At 36.1% G+C, this 14,237-nt stretch overlaps 1 protein-coding gene across 2 annotated transcripts in view; it reads left to right on the top strand.

Moving 5' to 3' along the window:
* LOC114324635 (uncharacterized) overlaps positions 1-14,237 on the top strand; it is a 133,778-nt gene that overhangs the window by 85,138 nt on the left and 34,403 nt on the right. For both annotated transcript variants that reach the window (XM_050642781.1, XM_028272504.2), the window contains exons 3-4: positions 8,215-8,332; positions 13,323-13,498. In XM_050642781.1, coding sequence (XP_050498738.1) covers positions 8,215-8,332; positions 13,323-13,498 — 294 coding nt within the window. The remainder of the gene's footprint in view (positions 1-8,214; positions 8,333-13,322; positions 13,499-14,237) is intronic.

Here is a 14,237-nt window from a genome sequence, read left to right as displayed (position 1 = left end):
CATTGGTAGCCCGAATTATCATAACGAAATGGGACAATGAAACCAGGAGGCTGTACGAAAACCACGTTGGAGACAGTAGAGAGATACCGACGTACAAATCGACACAAACATTCTTACAGCGAAGATTCCAGACACTGGAAATGCTGGAGTCAGAAAAAAGACAAGAGAAGCAAGGAGGATCTGGGAGGAAACCAAGAACACGTTGCGTGATATGCAACGGAGATCACGGAGTACCGAACTGCAGAGAATTTCAGGAACTCAATGTAAGAGACCGAAACAGGATGATAAAAGAAAAAGGATTGTGTGCAAACTGCCTAGCACATAAAAAAGAAAAACAATGTTATGTACAATATAGGTGCAGACACTGTGGCGGAGACCATCACCATATGTTGCATTATGAGAAAGGAACCACAGGCAACAAAAGAAACTCCAATGAAACGAAAGGAGAACAAACACAAGAAAGAAATGGAAGAGATTCGAATAATAGAAGAAACGGGTATCAAGCTAATAGGTACAGAGGAGGAAATAATAATCCATACAACGCCAGAGAATAAAATAACGGAAGGCGAGAAAATACACAAGATACCAATGGGCATAGGAATATCAACGACCACCAAAGAGGACAGAATTCAGTAAACTGTGCAAGCCATAAGGAAGGTGAAGCATTACTAGCGACAGCTGTTGTACGCATAAGAGATGCGAAAGGAGATTCACACATAGGAGAGCATTAATCGACCAAGGGTCACAATGCGCATTTATAACGAAACAAGCTGCGACGACGCTAGGAACAACAAGGAAGCCCATACAGGCGACCATATCCGGGATAGGCTCGTCAGGAGAAAAAACAGCCAATTGGAGTATGAAACTTTTAATCGAAACTCATTACGAAAGTGACTTCGAGATGGAAATAAAAGCACTAGTATTACCGAAGATAACAAGGAATTTACCGGAACAGGATATAATTCTACCGGACTATAACGAGAAAAATGCAATACTGGCAGATCCAAGATATTACAAGGTAGGGAAAATAGACTTACTACTAGGAGTAAAAGAATACAGTTACATATTGACAGAAGGGATGCACAGAATAAGTAATGGACTCCTGAGTCAAAACACCAAACTAGGATGGATAGTTTCGGGGATAGCACGAGAGAAGGAGACTACAAAAGCAGAAGTATGCTGTATGATATCCAGACAAGAGATGGACATACAAATAAAGAAATTCTGGGAATTAGAAGAAGTAAATCAGGAAACAAGTTTATCAGTAGAAGAACAAGTTTAACAAAGCACTAATCACAGGCCTAAAAGAAATATCTAAAGGATTTAACGAAGTAGAAGACAAAGCACAGAGACTAGAAACCGAATATAGCACGTTGCGAATACAAACGATAGCGTTGCAAGTTATGGAATTCATAAACGAATATACTCAATTTTACGAGGGAATATTAAACCTTCACTATAACCACGGACACTTCATTGATATAGTGAAACCGGGTGAGATAACCAAATTGATGGAGAAAGCAGGGCAGATACTGCCACAAGGGGTCGAAATACGACGACAGCCCATTATAGAAACAGAAGTCAGTCATGACGACAGATATATAACAGTCATCGGCTATTTCATAGTGACAGGGAAAATTAAGTACAGCATGCTGAAAGTCACGGCCATACCACTTAACGTTGAGGGGTCGGTGTTGCGCACATTTGTCGCCCCAAGGAATCTACTGGTCGTAGATTATAACACACTGCACTACTTCGAATTGACCGCAGAAGATAGGGAAAGATGTTTACTGTTGACAAAGACGCAGATAGCGTGCTCACCAACGGCTATAAGGAACATGGATAACCAACCAAACTGCATACTTGAAGAAATTTATGAGCGATCTAAGAATAGCACATGTCCAGTGGTAGCCAGGACAATACAGACAGCTCAATGGAGTAAGATGGGTACCCCCAACCTCTGGCTCGTTATCACGCCAGTCACGATACACATATCCATTATTTGCGATGGAAATCGGAGCGAAAGAGTACTGGAACGAGTCACATTCCTGAAACTTTCACCCAAATGTATCGCCCAAACGAAAAATATTACATTACTCCCCACTAGCAGTGGGATGGAGAGAGCGGTAACAAGCTACCTGAAGGCGCCAATCACTCCCGTGGCCCAATTGGTGGCGAGGACACCCCGCAGGTTTAACATGCCTCTAAACACCTACCTGGACATACCAGGGGGAGAGCTACGTCACGCGTTACTTGAGGAGGAAAGTCTAGAACAAGAAATGACGCATACGCAGTGGCAATCGATTCCAGAATCTAATTGGCATTATTTTGTAGCCACCGGGACCATCACTATAATGGTAATAATTGGGATACTCACGTTATGGAAATACCGTCCTGTTGTACGACTATGTCGTTCAGGGATTCCACATACTCAGACTAACGAACAGGAAGTACCTGTATTAAGTAGTAATCGGCATAACAATGTACCGTCGACTTCAAAGGCCGACCTCCCACTCTCCACAATTTCATCCAATTGCCCTAATTTTAATCTAGAGATAGAGTCGGACATTGATAGCTAGAGTACGGTTGGAAGATTGTTGATTATTCTTAAACTATTTATTTATTAACATGTTTGAATTTGACTATTTTATGTAATACTTATATGTCAACTTTGAGTATTGACACTTGGGCCAGTTTTTGCCCGATTCCGCAGTATGTCCAATATCAAATATTCAGTATTCATATCCGAAATTGGACAGTATCATTTTATCACCCAGTAGATCGAATGCATTTATTTGTTATTAAACACACACACGTAATTAATTAAATTACATACACATTTGGTCAATTATCAATAATATAATTTGGACATCAGCCAAAAGTTGCTGACATAAGATAAACAATTTACCTTAATTAGATACACAAAATCACGCGGGGCCCGTGTTTACATTGACCCAATTTAAACTTATATAAAACTAAGATCTCTTGTCTAGAAATTCAATTATTATTAATTCATTAACGCGAGTGATTGTTTTCAACGCTCATCATTTAAGTCTTTACTCAAAGTACCCCGGGTCAACATCCATAGTGTAAGTCTCATCAATAAACTCTGCTACTATTATTTGGTGTTTCCATCACAACTTAAAGACCATCTACACTGAGCCAACGAAGGGATATTGTTCAGACATCTACTAACAAATTGAAGAATCTCAGATGCAGAATCCACCAATTTAATAAGAATTAAAAATGGTAAATAGTATTTTAAAACTGAGATTTTAAACAAGCAAAACCAAGCAAAAAGAAAACAAGCAAAACCATCATTTATTATTTTTATTTCCTTTACTCGGATTTGAGTACTGAAAGTTCCTCTGCTGTCCGTTTTTCCTAGACGAATGGAAGCGAAATGTGATCGTTTCCCTTTCGTTTTCTATATTCGTCGTCTGCTATCTTATTAATTGAAAAAGTGGCAGATTAAGGATGTACCAGTAAGAACTTTCAACACGAAAAATCTCAGTTTTAAAATACTATTTACCATTTTTAATTCTTATTAAATTGGTGGATTCTGCATCTGAGATTCTTCAATTTGTTAGTAGATGTCGCTGTATCGCGTCTGATTGGAAATTTGAATTATTTTTCAGATTCTCTTTAAAATGATGGTAGAGCTGTTTTTCGGTCCAGAGGTAGGCACACTAACGAAAGCTACTGAGGACGCCTGAAATGGTAGAAACAGCCTGCCTAGCTGGTGTGCAACCCTCTGAATCGAAAACGAGCAAAACCATCATTTATTATTTTTATTTCCTTTACTCGGATTTGAGTACTGAAAGTTCCTCTGCTGTCCGTTTTTCCTAGACGAATGAAAGCGAAATGTGATCGTTTCCCTTTCGTTTTCTATATTCGTCGTCTGCTGTCTTATTAATTGAAAAAGTCGCAGATTAAGGATGTACCAGTAAGAACTTTCAACACGAAAAATCTCCGTTTTAAAATACTATTTACCATTTTTAATTCTTATTAAATTGGTGGATTCTGCATCTGAGATTCTTCAATTTGTTAGTAGATGTCGCTGTATCGCGTCTGATGGGAAATTTGAATTATTTTTCAGATTCCCTTTAAAATGATGGTAGAGCTGTTTTTCGGTCCAGAGGTAGGCATACTAACAAAAGCTACTGAGGACGCCTGAAATGGTAGAAACAGCCTGTCTAGCTGGTGTGCAACCCTCTGAATCAAAAACAAGCAAAACCATCATTTATTATTTTTATTTCCTTTACTCGGATTTGAGTACTGAAAGTTCCTCTGCTGTCCGTTTTCCTAGACGAATGAAAGCGAAATGTGATCGTTTCCCTTTCGTTTTCTATATTCGTCGTCTGCTGTCTTATTAATTGAAAAAGTCGCAGATTAAGGATGTACCAGTAAGAACTTTCAACACGAAAAATCTCAGTTTTAAAATACTATTTACCATTTTTAATTCTTATTAAATTGGTGGATTCTGCATCTGAGATTCTTCAATTTGTTAGTAGATGTCGCTGTATCGCGTCTGATGGGAAATTTGAATTATTTTTCAGATTCCCTTTAAAATGATGGTAGAGCTGTTTTTCGGTCCAGAGGTAGGCACACTAACGAAAGCTACTGAGGACGCCTGAAATGGTAGAAACAGCCTGTCTAGCTGGTGTGCAACCCTCTGAATCGAAAACAAGCAAAACCATCATTTATTATTTTTATTTCCTTTACTCGGATTTGAGTAAGTACTAAAAGTTCCTCTGCTGTCCGTTTTTTCTAGACGAATGAAAGCGAAATGTGATCGTTTCCCTTTCGTTTTCTATATTCGTCGTCTGCTGTCTTATTACTTGAAAAAGTCGCAGATTAAGGATGTACCAGTAAGAACTTTCAACACGAAAAATCTGTTTTAAAATTTATTATTATTATTATTTTCCAAAATAGTTCATAGTAGTTTAATTCGTATAGCTTATATTTTAAGAATAAACTCTTAAATCACGCTCATTTCGATTATTAAGCTGCAACCCCTTCGCAAGAAAATCACCCCATCTTCTCGGCTTAATAGAGTATTTTACTTAAAATAAATTAAATTAATTATTTGGCGACTACATATCGTTTAATAATTTATGAGCTCGCAAAATACACGCATTTCAATTATTGAATTGCAATTTTCTTTCTATAGTGCAGTCACTGAAGGTAAAAATCAACTGCGACCTTAGATTCTGGTGAACCTCCATTAATTTACACGAAAATTGGTGAGTGGATAGAGGATACACCAAGAAACAAAAATAACATGGTACCAACTTGCAGTTTTTGCCTAGGGTAGATGGCACCCCTTCTCGGGGGTGAAAATTACTTTATTAAAAATAACTCCACAAATCGATAGTAGGACAAATTCTAAGCAACATTTGTTATATAATGTTATTAAAATAAATCAATACTTTTTGAGTTATTAAAGATCAAATATTTTAATTTTTGTTAAAAAATGCATTCTCGCTTTAAGTTTTCATAAATAACTCAAAAGCTGTAAGTTTTTTATCCCTTTTTTAATCCCTTCTATCGATTTGTGGAGTTACTTTTAATAAAATAATTTTCACCCCCGAGAAGGGGCGGTATCCACCCTCAGGGTAAAGGCACATGGTAGCACCATGTCACCTTTGTTTCTTGAGGTATCCTATAACCACTCACCAATTTTCGTGAAAATCGATGAAGGTTCACCGAAATTGAAGGTAATAGTTGATTTTTACCTTCAGTGACTGCACTATGCAAAAAGAATTGCAATTTAATGATCTAAATGCGCGTATTTTGGGAGCTCATAAATTATTAAATGATATGTAGTCACCAAATAACTAATTTAATGCATTTTAAGTACAACTTTTTCTTAAGACGGGAAGATGGGGTAGTTTTCGTGCGAAGGGGTTATAGCTGAATAATCGAAATGCGCGTGATTTAAGAGTTTATTCTTAGAAGATATAAGCTATAGGAATTATATCCACGATGCGATATATTTTAATTTTTTTCAGCATGTTTCTCTTAAGTTAAATCAATTAAAGGGTTGTTTGGGGGTGAAGGGGATGAGCTCCCCTATACTATAACATTTCAAGAGCTCATAAATAGCTCGTAATTCTGTCGCAAAGATCGATTCAATATCCCTATTTTTAAGTAGTGGGGTAAAAATAGTTAAAACATTAAATTCCTGCTCAGTATAACGAGCTCAAAATTTTTGATATGCGGAATATGAAAGCTCATAAATAGCTCATAAATCGCGCTATTTGTTTTTTAATTTTTGCAAGTGGGGGGTGCAGCCCAACACGGGTGGAAACTTATTCTGCAGACGGATTAAAGAAGGTGGAGCATCGCTGGGTCAAGAGTATCGAGCTAAAAGGGGACTACGTTCAGAAATAAATCATCACTGTTCCAAAATTTTTCGATTTTCTTTTAAAGACTAAGTACTTATAGGACTGCCCACTATGAAATATACGAAAGTATAGGATTTCAAAAACTTTGCCATTGGTTTAATGTATTTCAGAAGCCAAATGATCCCTCTTTTTTTTCATCAAATAATCGCCTTTGGCAAAAATAGAGTAACTTTTATACAATTTGAGAAATGGTAGTTTTATAGGCCTGGATCCTGCGTACCAAAAAAAGTTTAATAATAGTAAGCTGAAAATTTGTTAATAGTTTAACGGTGTCTAGTCAGACAAACTTAGATGTATGGGAACACTGGAACAGGCGAAGTTTTAATTGTGGAACATGAATCTAATTGTGGAACATCCTGACAAGTGTACATATGATTGTAAAAACTAGCAGGTTGTTTTTTTTTTATTCAATAACACACTTTATATTATAATATATGAAAAAATATTTGGATGATGGACTATCGTGTCTCTTATTTAAACTGGCATTAGAAAAAATAATTCGAGAGTCCCAGATTAATACGAATCGTACTATCTTTAACAACTCAGCATAGGAGTAACCTGGGGTGGTTTTGGGCGTTATAACGCCCCCTCCCCATTGGGATCTACTTTGAACTCTATATGCTTAACACCATTATGTGTTGTTGACAAATCAAGCCATTTTGAAATTGTAACCCCCCTTAGGATCACCCTGGTTACGCCGTTGCAAATCAGTACAAGTTGTCGGATACGCAGATGACATAGGCATCATAGGTAGGTCCACAGAATCCCTGACTGAAGCATTTCGGTCGTTAAGAGCATCTGCACAGAGAATGGGACTAAATATAAATGTTCAAAAGACCAAATATATGTGTTGTACTAGGTCAAGCAACCAGACACCTACAAGAATAATAATTGACGACCTAGAACTGGAAGGTGCTCGCCAATAAGTGTCACTATGGCTTAAGAAGACAGATGGCCTCAAAAATATCTAGAAAAATTAAATTGACTGTCTACAAAACACTAATAAGACCAGTGTTAACATATGGTTCAGAAACTTGGTCACATGACCAAGAACTGCTTAAACATTTTGAGCGAAAAATCCTAAGAAGAATATATGGAGGGATAAAAGAACAAGGTTTGTAGCGCAGATGTTACAATTTTGAATTGCATAGAAGTTTTGGAGAACCTGGCGTAAAATTCATTAAGGTAGCACGCCCTAGATGGGTAGGTCATATAATCAGGCGAGAGGAAAAGGAGCAAGAGGAAGACCGAGGCTTAGGTACCAAGACAACTTAGAAAATGATTTAAAATCTATTGGAATTAGAGCATGGAGAAGAGTTGCCAGAGACAAGGGCGAATGGATGATTGTTCTGAAAAAGGCTTTGGCTCATAAAGAGCTGTAACGCCACTGATGATGATTATGATGATGATGAAAAAATGTTTGTCCGACAAATATGTTGGGCATTTTAATAAGTCCGACAAGTAGAACATGTCAAATGACAGGAATTATGTTGGTAATAAATAGCAGTCGGATTTTTGCATGAGAGTTTAATGAAAGGGCAACAAACTTCTGGAAGTTCTGTCCGACAAAATACATGGGACATTTTCGTAGTCTGACGTTCGAAACCTGTAACCTGTTCAACAATTATTAACACTTCCCCTGTTCCAGTGTTCCCGTACATTAAAGTTTGTCCGACTAGACACCGTTAGGCTATTAACAAATTTTCAGCTTGCTATTAATAAACTTTTTTTGGTACACGGGATCCAGGCCTATTACACTATTATTTGTATATCCAATGATTTTATATTTTCAATTTGTTTTTAGGTAATTGCAACTGTTCATGGAAAATACGTAATATCCACCATAAAAAAGGCAATGAATACTTTGTTGTTAGTTCTAAAGAAAAACCAGAATCTGGTAAACACATACAAGAAATTAAATAGTAAGTATTCCGACTTTTGTCTGTTAGTTTATTATTATTATATTTATAAATTATATATAATACATTATAAATATTATTTTTTAACTCCATTCCCTTTCGGGTCGTGAAATTAAAACTGTCAAAGTGTCACTCGGGATACAAATCGATCATTTAAGAGCTCTCGTGTAATTACTAATAGCCCGGGAGGTAGTGTCAAATTTGACCGGAGCATTTTAGCATGGCTGACTTCTTTTTATTTAGTTAGGTGTTCCAAAGCTTATTAACAAATGATGTGTCAGCTGGCCCAAAACCGGAGATTTTAGACAAGAAAAGGTAAAATATGAAACTTGATGGAAAAACGATACAACGCTAGATAAATATTTGACATAAGTTGTAGCGTTTTTCCATCAAGTTTCGTATTTTACCTTTTCTTGTCTAAAATCCCCGGTTTTGGGCCAGCTGACACATCATTTGTTAATAAGCTTTGGAACACCTAACTAAATAAAAAGAAATCAGCCATGCTAAAATGCTCCGGTCAAATTTGACACTACCTCCCGGGCTATAATGATAATGTTGGTTCTTTTCAATTTAGACAAGGCGAAACCGGCGGGCTCGTTAGAAAAAATATTCACATGAGATTTTTTTGCATAATCATATTCGTGAGACATCCCAGAATAAGGTTTAAGGAGTCGCCCACGTGAAAAGTGGTCCAAATTTTTTTTTCAATTTTTTTTTTAATCAAATTACTAAAATCAATATTTTCGACCCGGGCATATTTTTTTAGGTTTTTTTGGATCATTCTGGACAAAACAGGTCTCTTATAATTGTTCTCTAAAGTTGCTCGTTTTCGAGTTATAAGCAAATTAAAATTGAAAAAACGAAAAATGACGATTTTTAGTGCTTAATAATTCGGTTAAAAATTATTATTATGAAATTCAGAAAGTGACCAAATCAAAGATTAAAGCCTCCACTAAATGATCCTGAGAAATTTTTGTCATTAATTTATTACTAAGCTGTTATTTTTAATTATTAATAATAAGCCGTAAGATCGTATTGACTCGGCTCTAAATGTGAGTGCGAGTAAGATGCACCATTGACTGCCGGAATGGCATATCTCTCGCACTCATCATTGCCGGCCGCCTAATACGTGCATGGCGCCCATTATTTTTACTTAATAATAACAGCTTAGTGATAAAATAATGACAAAAATTTCTTCACGATCTTGTAGGGCGGGCTTTAAACTTTTATATTATAAGAGACCTTTTTTGTCCAGAATGGTCCAAAAAACCTAAAAAAAATGTGTCCGTGCCAAAAATATTGATTTTATTTGATCACTTTCTGACTTTCATAATAATAACTTTTAACCGAGTTATTAAGCCTTAAAAATCGCCATTTTTTGTTTTTTTCAATTTTAAATTGCTTATAACTCGAAAACGAGCAACTTTAGAGAAAAATTATAAGAGACCTTTTTTGTCCAGAATGGTCCAAAAAACCTGAAAAAATGTCTCCGGGCCAAAATATTGATTTTTGCAACTTGATTAACAAAAAAATGAAAAAAAAATTTGGACCACTTTTTACGTGGGCGACTTCTTGAACCTTATTCTGAGATGTCTCACGAATATGATTATGCAAAAAAATCTCATGGGAATATTTTTTCCAACGAACCCGCCGGTTTCGCGTTGTCTAATTAGACATTTAGTCGTACCTTAATACCTGGATTATTCTCTGGTCGCTTCCTATCGAAAATTTGTTGAGCTCTTCGATGTTTTGATTATTTTTTTGATGTTCGATATGATAAAATATATCTCATTTTTGACAGTGCCTATCCATGTCCATTTACGTTGAGGTTTTTTGTCGAAAAAGGAGTTAACGAAGAAAGTGAAAAAAAGAGAAGTATATTAAAGTGTGTAAAAATGTTGAATTTCCTTAGCTAAGCGCTTTCGACATATGTGCCATCATCAGAGCTAATGGTCAAAGTATATAAAAAAAAGTACCGGCTACTTCGGGTTGTAGGTGTTTGCATTACGAACATTGGTCTGCTGTGCAATTCCGGATGATGAAATATTATTTTCCTTTGTTTACTTGATTTCAATTAAAATAATAAAACAGTAAGAACAAACACTTAGACGTTACAAACATATAAAAATTTTGGTCATGGTACGGTATCACCGAACCATTTTTAAGTGATGCGAGCAGTTGACTGACACTGATTCATCACTGATTCATCAGTGATTCATCAGAATCACTGTCAGTCAACTGCTCGCATCACTTAAAAATGGTTCGGTGATACCGTACCATGACCAAAATTTATATGTTTGTAACGTCTAAGTGTTTGTTCTTACTGTTTTATTATTTTAATTAAAATCAAGTAATCAAAGAAAAATAATATTTCATCGTCCGAAGTTGCACAGCAGACCAATGTTCGTAATGCAAACACCTACAACCCGAAGTAGCCGGTACTTTTTTTTATATACTTTGACCATTAGCTCTGATGATGGCACATATGTCGAAAGCGCTTAGCTAAGGAAATTCAAAATTTTTACACACTTTAATATACTTCTCTTTTTTCACTTTCTTCATTCATTCAAGTGTGTACAAAACTTATCAGTCTTTCAACGAAAAATAGTTTCTTTCTTTCGCCATATCTATACTTGCCGATAATTAGAAGCGTTCGAGTTGTGGTGTTACCGTCGCATGCTCAGAATTCCGTGGACAGCACACATATCCAACAAACGTGTGCTGGAGACCATGCACTAAGAGCGAGAATTGATCAAGGTCATAAAAATGAGAAAGGTTCAATACTTCGATCATATAATGAGAGGACCTAATTATCGCTTACTCCGGTTGATCTTTCAGGGCAAAATCAAAGGAAAACGCTGGGTTGGAAGCAAACAATCATCTTGGCTGCATAACATTAGACAATGGACACGTCGAACGGTCGAGGAATTGTTTCATATAGCTGCCGACCGAGAAACATTTCATCAGCTTGTTAATACGACAATAACCAACGCTTGAAAACAAGCACGGCACACAAAGAAGAAGATACTTGCCGATTACTAATTCTGCATCATCTTGTTTGAAGTCCATTTTCGCAATAAAGTGCCCTTAATTCTTATGCAATATGTTGATATAGCATATTACACAATCAGCCTCTGCTTCAACCACATTTCGGGGTCCTCATAAGAATCTTCAATTTCTTCATCCGGGTGAGTAGACGTTGAAGAATACGTTTGGACTACCTTAACACTCTTCGGGATACTGTTAATTTTATCTATATTTTGTGTGTGTTTTTGCGTGTACCTATTATACAAATGAATCCTACTCCACATTTGAAGGATCTTCTTCTTTAAAATGAAATAAATGTCCGATTTAAGAGTAATTTGAGGTTCTCCTCTTCATATTATTTCGATGATGCCGATGATATCCCATTTTATTGTTTTCAGCTCTTCTTCCAGCTCCATCTGCTATTCTTAGCACCCTCTGCGTCAACCCTGTTCAAACCTCTACCTTGTTTGGGAGTGTTAGAGCTGCTAGAGACTGTGCCATTCAGTAGTTTCGTATTTCATGGACAATAACTTTTGGGAATTTTAGACATTAAAACGCCATGATTGGCTAGTGCATGTTGGTGAGTTCCTTTGGATATGGAGGAAGGAAAGGGTGGAAATGGGTTTGAACATGGTTTCCTCGCGGGGATCGGTGCCTGCGGAAATCCCTCAGCTCGCGTGGGCAGATTTGCTTTTCTTGAAGTAGAGATCAATTTGCTGGGATCCCAGAGAAGTACCCACCCGCTATCCTATTTACTTTCCCTTCTCTTATCTCAACTAGTTATATCGCATAATCTAAAATTTTCACCGAAAAAACTGATTGGTTTTTCAACCATAACTTCTTTAATTTTTATGCTATCTTCATCTACACTGCTGTCTGTCTCCGACTTCATTTAAAATATATATTCAATCATCGCTAGAGTAGTGGAGGAAACAAATATCCGGAATGGGAATAGACATAGGCGGTGGTAAATGTCTATCAACTTTGTTTTTCTCAGATGATCAGGTAGACGTAGCGAATGATGAGGAAGACATGGACTACATGTTTAAAAAACTAAAAAAAAAGAATATGAAAAATGGGGCCTCAATATGAATACGTCAAAGACAGAGTATCTTAGAATAGGGTATGATGAAGAAGATCCAGAGTTAGAAATTAGAACCACAAAAACATGTAAAGAATATAAGTATCTCGGATCTGTAATATCTAAAGAAGGCACTACCAAAAGAGACATCGAAAACAGAACGCAGCAGGGCAAAAAGCGGTAAACATTCTAAGATCTCTACTATGGTCTAAACATATAAGACATAAAACGAAATTGACAATATATCGTACCTTGGTAGATAGAGCCTATTATGACTTATGGGGCAGAGGTTTGGCAGCTCACGAAAAAAGATAGAAAAAGAATAGAAATAGTAGAAATGGATTATCTAAGGAGAGCGTGTAGTATATCCAAAAAAGATCACATCAGGAATGAAGATATTAGAAGGAGGACAAATACTGTATATTCCAGTGTAGATAGAATTGAAACGAGATAACTAGTGTGGTATGGTCACTTGAAACGAATGAATGAAGATAGATGGCCAAAGAAAGCTTTAAATTACATACCACAACATAGAAGAAGAAGGGGAAGGCCTTCAGTTGCCTGGGAAGAAATATACGGCAACATCATGAGAGATAGAGCACTCAAAGAAGACGAATGGATGGACAGAAAAAGATGGCGGTCGAAATGCGAGAAGCGGCAGAGGCTGTAGAAACCTCGCTTATAGATAAACAGACAGCTACAACCTGTAAAAACGTTTCTCATTGCATTTGAAGTACTACGGTCTGTTATCTTGACCTTTTTCGAACACATTATTTTCAGATTTATGCGTTTAAGCAAAAAAAATCTAGACAAAAATTTTAGCAAAAAATACCCTAATTTTTTTATAACACTGCTGGACTGTAACTCATGTATTTTTATTTTTAGTGAATCACATTCAAATGGAGAAATATTTGAAATAACCAAAGGACATTATACCGAAAAAGAATTTGTGGTTATCATTGATAATTTGGTAGATAATGAAGAGTATACGCTATCTGTGAATTACAGAAATGATGACGGTTGCCCGAACTGTACTACCAGTTTAAAATTTAAAACACCAGGTACGTATTAATTAATTATTGTAATATATTTAAAACTATAAGAAGTAATGTTACAAATAGAACATTTTAAACTTAAGTTTTGAATAAAACTTTGGGGTAAAATGTCAACTACTATCATAAATTTTTAAATTTAAAACGTTTCTTTATCGAAAATGGTTGTAATTTTTTAAGTGGATCACAAGCTGTCTCTCAGTTATTCTGGCCATTCAACCATTAGTTTAGTCATTCATATCTTTTTGCATTTTCTCTCTCTATATCTACAATATATGTTATTCATATGTTTTCGGTCTCCTCTCTTTTATTCATTATAACTGCTTAATTTCGTAGAATGTGTCTTACTGCCAAGAGATCCAAAGATTGTCTGACTGCCACACTGCCAGTATTTGCTAGCTGAATTAGCGTTACCCAAAGTGCACCACGTAGAGACGAACTAGACCAGGGCGCATCTGTAAAAATATTAGTACATTTGGACGTTGACAGGTGACTCAACTTTTTTTGCAGAAATTGCTTGAAAATAACTTAAATACTAATATTTGAGTTATCTTCCCTCTCAAAAAGGTCCGGAACATTGTTTAAATAATCAAAATGTCTAAAAATTAAGGAAAAATTCGATTTTTTTCTTCGTTTTTGACTTTATTCATTTCCGAGAAAAGTTGTACTGACGTAAAAGTTGCGTAATAAAATTTCCTACAATATAGAATTGGTTAAGAATTTAAAAAATTGTCACCCTTGTTGCAAA

The sequence above is a fragment of the Diabrotica virgifera genome, chromosome 2 (genome assembly GCF_917563875.1).
Source record: "Diabrotica virgifera virgifera chromosome 2, PGI_DIABVI_V3a".
In the NCBI taxonomy this organism is placed as follows: domain Eukaryota; kingdom Metazoa; phylum Arthropoda; class Insecta; order Coleoptera; family Chrysomelidae; genus Diabrotica; species Diabrotica virgifera.
Note: the sequence above shows the minus strand (reverse complement) of the source record. Positions and strands in the feature narration are given on the sequence as shown.